The 7,260-nt window shown below is 43.7% G+C and overlaps 1 protein-coding gene across 1 annotated transcript; it reads right to left on the reverse strand.

The window, feature by feature from the left end:
- Positions 1 to 465: 465 nt before the first annotated feature.
- On the reverse strand, positions 466 to 1,209 carry LOC110112770 (mannose-specific lectin-like). The gene has a single exon (XM_020845091.2). The coding sequence runs from the start codon at positions 1,155 to 1,157 to the stop codon at positions 633 to 635; it is 525 nt and encodes a 174-aa protein (XP_020700750.1). The 5' UTR covers positions 1,158 to 1,209; the 3' UTR covers positions 466 to 632.
- Between the last annotated feature and the right edge of the window lie 6,051 nt (positions 1,210 to 7,260).

Below are 7,260 nucleotides of genomic sequence, written 5' to 3' on the forward strand. Positions count from 1 at the left end.
GGACCCCCGTCTTGTGCCAACTACGGCCCTTCCAACCAAACAAACATGTATATTATTGTAACTCCCACTATGTAATGCGCTCTGTATGATATACATTTGTACCATCAAGCCAAGGCCTTCTCCCAAGGAAGGGCCTCATTTATAATCGACTGCAAATACTAGTGGATTCATTCAAACTGGGCCAGGCCCCATGGGTTTTCCCCCTTTTTCAGGGTTTTCCACGTAAAAACTCTGGTGTCTTTTATGAATGCTACATCATCTCTCTTATCTGATTGTGTGCTGGATCTTCATACAATGCTAAGACGTTAAATTATATATTTCTCTATCGTCGCGAATACTCCAGGACGCAGCAACTTTTTTTTTTTTTTACTTTTTGGACGTCTTTGTTGGGAGAAATTATTATTTAAAGTTCAAACCATTAGAGGGGGGACAATTTGATAAGTAGTCTCTACAACAACTCCACTGAAAGCTTTCAAGACATGGACAAACTTCCATTTTATTCCAATGACGAGAACACACACCAAGCAAGGAAATTAAAAACATGCTTGAGACACATTCATCCAGCATTCATATGCATGCTTGTCTTATTCATTATTCATTATTTATTAATATGCATAAATATAAAACCAAGACTATTCATCTCCAATAACCTCCATAATTTTCACCATTTCCTTCACGTTATTTTGCTCTTCGACTGAAACTCCTGTTGTCCCATTAAATGCAGCGGTGATAACAACATCATTGGATTCATAAGTCTTCATAGGAGACCAAAAGCTTGGACCGTATACAAAAACATTATGGTCCCTTTGTAGTATGAGGATATATTTTCCCACTGGTCCATTAGGTCCTCTGTTCCAGACAATACCTTTAAAGTTAAAGATCATGAGGTTACCGTGCTCCATTAAGGTGACATAGCAACCAAAAGCAACACCTCCGGTGTCTGAAGACCATTTCTTTACTCCAGAGTTGTAGAGGACGAGGTTGCAATCTTGTTGCATAATAAACTTGTCATCACCATCTACGAGGGCTTCTCCTGCCATTAGGCTCTCACCACCGAGCAAGTAGTTGGAGCCCTTGCCTGAGGCAGGGGTAGTGAGAAGGAGTGAGAGGGAAGTAGTGCAAAGGAGAAGGACCTTGATCATGGAGAAGAAAGCCATGATTAATTAAGTAGAGAGTTTGCTTGCTTGGTTTTGATGGGTTGGGGTGGGATATCTATTTATAGTGGAGACTAGAGAGCCATATGAAGACTAGCAAGAGATGTTAGAGATAAGCTCATACGTGATATATTTTAATAGGCTATAACTCTTGAAATGAAACAAATAAATTAAAAGATAAAATTAATCTAATCAAAGTCATGATTTTTTTATCTAATTTGTATCATGTGTTTGAGTTCTTACAACTAACTGCATCTCACATATATGTGTAGAAATTATTGATGCTCAACTTTCAATTGTTTGAATATATATGATGAAATAGAAAATAAGTGAAATGAAAAATTTGATTTTGTTTTTTTTTTTTTTTTGTAGATTTAAATTTATTTTAGTTAAAATATATGCTCATAGTAAAATATAAATAAAATAAATCATATATGTTGAAGTATATTTTACACATAGAAATATTATATAATAATAGTCTAAATTAACATTTTGGGATAACTTTCTTACTATTTTTTTTTTTTAAATCATAATCATAATTTTTATTTGATTACTATTTTTTACTTCTTTTAAATCTTTATACTAAAAATTTATTTTATACAATTAAGTAAAAAAATTATTTTCTCTATAATAATTTCATAATCTATTTTATAAAATTACAGTCATCATAATTAGATTTTAAGATTTCATCATGTAAAACGTGCAAACAAGTACATCTATGATGAGACCCCATAGAAACCTACATCGTATGAGAGCTCGAACTCAAGTCAAACTCGACTTGTGACACTGTACCGAGCTGAACGAGCCACTCGTCCAACCACTCAATTTTGAGCCTCGTTGCGTTGGTTTTTCGCTCAGATTCCCGCCTGGTTTTCATTTTCCCACTCGATTTTGCCACATTGGACAGCCAGCAGAGAAAAGAAGCATGTAGTTTTGGGAGAAAAGAAGCACTATAAAAGGTTTAGGCTCAATAATTAATGCTGCTGCTTCTGCATTTATTAAAGCTGCACTATAAATTTTTTTTTGAAACCCACAGCTTTTAAAGCTACTGCATGCATTTACTAGCATCGAAATTTGAGAAATTTTTTATTAACCCGGGTGTTAGATTTGAACTTAATTTTTTTTAAATTTGTAAGTGTAATAAAAATATTTATAATTTAAAAAAAAAATCAAATATTAATTCGAGCCGGCTCGCGAGCTTACGAGCGGAGCTTAAATAAGCTCAAACTTGAGCTCGTTTATTAAATGAGCTCGAGCTCAACTCGTGAGCTCGATAAGCTCGTGTCATAAACAAATCGAGTTGAGACCATCATCCAGGATCATGTTTGTTGCGTCCTGGAGTATTCACAGCGGTAGAGAAAATATATAATTTAACAACTTAGCATTGTACGAAGATCCAGCACACAATCAGATAAGTGAGAGGGTGTAGCATTCATAAGAGACATCAGAGTTTTTACATGGAAAACCCCTGAAAAAGGGGGAAAAACCCCGGGGCCTGGCCAAGTTTGAATGAATCCACTAGTATTTGCAGTTGATTACAAATGAGACCCTTCCTTAGGAGAAGGTCTTGACATGATGTTACAAATGTACATCATATAGAGCACATTACATGGTGGGAGTTACATATACCTGTTTGTTTAGTCGGCATGACCATAGTCGATAGGTTGGAGGCCAGAAAGACCGTTGTCTGGTGATGGAGGTCGGAAGAACCATAGTAGGTGATGCAGGTCGGAAGGACCGTAGTCGGCAGGAGACAGGGATCTAAAAGACCGTAGTCGATAGGAGACCAGGTTCTGAAAGACTATAATAGGAGGGCGATACTTCTATAGAAGTTCGGGTGTCAGGTGGTGGCCTAGTGGAGCTCAGGGCCTTGAGTTGTAGTTCGGAGGAAGTCCGGACCTCAGGTGGTGGTCCGGCGGAGTCCAGGCCTCAAGTGATTGTCCGGGCCTTAGGTGGTTGCCTGATGGATCGCGGGGCCTTAAGTGGTGGTCCGGAAGAAGTCCGGGCCTCAGGTGGTGGTCCAGCGGAGCAACGGCGTCAGGCGGTGGTTCGGCGGAGGTGAGGGCCTCAATTGGTGGTCCGGCGGAGCAACGCTCTTAGGCGGTGGTCCTGCAGAGGTGAGGGCCCCAAGTGGTAGTCCGGCGGAGCACAGGGCGTCACGCGGTGGTTCGACGGAGTCTGGGCCTCAAGTGGTTGTTTGACGGAGCACAGGGCGTCAGGCGGTGGTTCGGCAGAGGTGAGGGCCTCAAGTGGTGGTCCGGCGGAGCAACGGCGTCAGGCGGTGGTCCGGCGGAGGTGAGCGCCTCAAGTGGTGGTCCGGCGGAGCAATGGCGTTAGGTGGTAGTCCGACAGAGGTGAGGGCCTCAAGTGGTGGTCCGGCGGAGCAACGACGTCAGGTGGTGGTCCGGTGAAACTCCAGCGGTGGTCGAGGAGGCAAGGAATCAAGAGCGATCTCCGATCTCTCTCCTTCTTTCCTTAGGCTTAGGGTCCCTTTTCATGAGGAGAGGGAGCTCTATTTATAGATTTTGGGAATGGCATGGCCTGTAAATAGGTGAGAGATCAAGGGTAAATGGGGAGTGGTCGAATGAACGGTCGATGTTGAATCACTTGATCATGCATTGTTCTTTAGAAATTTGAAGACCTTAATGATGTCGGAATTCAGCGATCTTGGGTTCGTTGGATTCGTATCGTCAAGCCCCTAGATTTGAATATAAGCTTTTTATGTTTGGAAACCGTTTGATAATCCAAATTGTGGTTTGAACCTTCCAACAGCGCTTCGGGTCCTTGATTTGGACCCATTTGGGCTCGGTTTCAGTTGAATTTGGTGTCGTTGAATTTGTATTTTCGAGATGCTCAGTTCGACTGTAAGTTTGTTGAAATCAGAGTTCGGATGGTCTTTGAATTAATTTTTGAAGTTTCTAATTTGATTTTGCATCGAGATTCGCGCCCAATTAAGATAATTTTTTGACGACGTATCAGTTGTCCCCATATTTTCGGACGTCGATGCTCCATAAGTCTGAAAAAATATGTGTCAACATTTTATACTGGGTGAAACGAAAAAAATTACTTTCCAAAAATCAAAACCTTGCTCAAACGTTATCATAGAGGCCTCGTTGAGCCTCGAAAGTGTCAAAATTGAGTCCGGAACGTCGAAAAATGTGTCTGGAGACCCCAAAAACGTCCAATTTGGACTGTCTGGGCCAAAAATCAGGCCCAGACACGCTTAGGCGACCGAACCGGCCGGTTGGCCGGTGCCGGCGGTTGCGCCCGCCCCGCGCGGGCGCGCGGTCTTCTTTGAGCAGCCGGCTGCATTTTTTTTTATATATATTGAATCTGCATAGGCGGTTTTAGAAAAACCATCTGGGTGGGCGGTTTGCCAAATCGCCCACCAATTTTTTATTTTTTAGGAGAGAGAGAACTCTTTTTTTTTTTGAGAGAGTAAGAGAGAGGGAGAGTGGGAGAGAGGGAGAGTGGGAGAGTTTTTTATTTTTATTATTATTTTTTTTTTCTCCCATAACTTCCCCTCTAGCCTATAAATAGACCTTTCATAGGGCCTTAATCCTTGCACCTTCTCCTTCTCCTCTCTTCTCTCATCAGAGACCTTCTCTGCCCCTTGGATAATTGGTATCCATTGTCTAACAGCAGGGTCCCTCTTTGCGAGAAAGAGCCTTCTTCTTCTCCTTTCTTCTCTCGTTAGAGGCCTTCTCTGCTCCTTGGACAATTGGTATCCATTGTCAAACAGCAGGGCCCCTCTTTGCGAGAAAGAGTCTTCTTCCTCTCCCTTCGGTGCTCCTGCTATACGGGAGGCTTTCCCTCGCCCTTGGTTAATTGGTATCCATTTTCCAACAGCAGGGCCCCTCCCTATACTGGAGTAATGTCGGGCGACCACTTTCCTTCGAGAGATTCTGCGATTAGGAGAAATTATGTCGTCCAGTCTAACGGTGGGCGAAGGCCTGACAAAGGAGCGAGGGCAGAAAGTTTTTCGTCTGGTAGAAATATTGAGTCGGAAAGAAGACCGACGAAAGTTCATCGACGGGCAGTACTTTGACGACATATAGAAGTTCGTCGTCGAGTTGAGATACATCGTTGGGTAAAAGACCGACGAACGTCCATCGACAGGCAGAAGTCCGACGGCAGGAAGAAGTCCGGCGCCGGGTAGAAGCACTAACTCGGGTAGAAGACCGATGAAAGCCCATCGACGAGCAATAGTCCGTCGACAAGTAGTAGATAGACGACATGCAGAAGTCCGACGTCGGGTAGAAGCACTGAGTCGGGCAGAAGGCCGACGAAAGTCCATCGACGGACAGTAGTCCGTCGACAGGTAGTAGTAGGGAGGAAGACAGAAGTCTGGCGTCGGGTAGAAGACCGATAAAAGTCCATCGACGGGCAGTAGTCTGTCGAGAAGTAGTAGTCTGATGGAATTCAGAATTCTGACGTCGGGTAGAAGCATTGAGTCGGGTAGAAGGCCGATGAAAGTCCATTGACGGGTAGTAGTCCATCAGCAGGTAGTAGTACGACGGCAGACAGAAGTCTGACGTTGGGTAGAAGTACTGCGTCAGGTAGAAGACCGATAAAAGTCCATCGGCGGGCAGTAGTCTGTTGACAAGTAGTAGTCTGACGGCATACAGAAGTCTGACGTCGGGTAGAAGCACTGAGTCAGGTAAAAGACCGACGAAAGTCCATTAACGGACAGAAGTCCGACGACGGGTTTTAGTCCGACGGCAGGAAGAAGTCCAGCGTCGGGAAGAAGCGCTGAGTCTGGTAGAAGACCGACGAAAGACCATCGACGGGCAGTACTCCGACGATAAGTAGAATTACGATGATAGGTAAGAGTCCAACGTTGGGTAGAAGTACGGCCTCGGGCAAAAGACTGATAAAAGTTTGTCGACGGGCAGAAGTCCGGCGATGAGTAGAAGTCTGCTGATGAGCAGAAGTCCGATGATGGGTAGTTGTCCAATGACGCGCAGAAGTCCAACGTCGGAGAAGTCAGATGGAAGTCCATTGATGGCATTCTAGCGATGTTAACCAAGGATGTAAGACCTATCCAAGATTGTATGTCAGAGCTTTTGCTCGATGATGGTAAACTATATTTGATCCACTAATAATGTAAGACCTATCCCAGATTGTATGTCAGAGCCTTTGCTCAATGATGGTAAACTATATTTGATCCACTAATGACGTAAGTCATATCCGAGGTTGTATGTCAGATCCTTTGCTCGATGATGGTAAATTATATTTGATCCACTAATGATGTAAGACCTATTCGAGGTTGTATGTCAGAGTCTTTGCCCGATGACATTAACCTGTATGGAAGAGGTCGAAAGAATTCACCAAGGATGTAGGATCTATCTGAGGTTGTATGTCAGAGCCTTTGCTCGATAACGTTAACATGTGTGGAAGAGGTCGAGAGAATCAACTAAGGATATAGGACCTATCCAAGGTTGTATGTCAGAGCCTTTGCTCAATGACGTTAACCTGTATGGAAGAGGTCGAGAGAATCAACTATGGATGTAAGACATATCTGAGGTTATATGTCAGAGCCTTTGCTTGATGACGTTAACCTATGTGGAAGAGGTCGGGAGAATCCACCAAGGATGTAAGACCTATCCAAGGTTGTATGTAAGAGCACTGCTCGATGACGTTAACCTGTGTGGAAGAGATCGAGAGAATCCACCAAAGATGTAAGACCTATCCGAGGTTATATGTCAGAGCCTTTGCTCGACGACGTTAACCTGTGTGGAAGAGGTCGAGAGAATCTACCAAGGATGTAGGACCTATCCGAGGTTGTATGTGAGAGCCCCGCTTGATGACGTTAACATGTGTGGAAGAGGTCGAGAGAATCCACAAAGGATGTAAGACCTATCCGAGGTTGTATGTCTGAGCCTTTACTCGACGACGTTAACCTGTAAGACCTATCCGAGGTTGTATGTTGGAGCATTTGCTTGACGACTTTAACATATGTGGAAGAGGTTGAGAGAATCCACCAAGGTGGTAGGACCTATCCGAGGTTGTATGTTAGAGCGCCGCTCGATGACGTTAACGTGTATGGAAGAGGTCGAGAGAATCCACTAAAGATGTAAGACCTATCCAAGGTTATATGTCAGAG

This window comes from Dendrobium catenatum, unplaced genomic scaffold (genome assembly GCF_001605985.2).
Source record: "Dendrobium catenatum unplaced genomic scaffold, ASM160598v2 fragScaff_scaffold_716, whole genome shotgun sequence".
Classification (NCBI taxonomy): domain Eukaryota; kingdom Viridiplantae; phylum Streptophyta; class Magnoliopsida; order Asparagales; family Orchidaceae; genus Dendrobium; species Dendrobium catenatum.

Bases quoted from the DNA above. Each gene is read 5' to 3' on its own strand.
- LOC110112770 (XM_020845091.2), bottom strand. From the start codon at position 1,157: ATGGCTTTCTTCTCCATGATCAAGGTCCTTCTCCTTTGCACTACTTCC.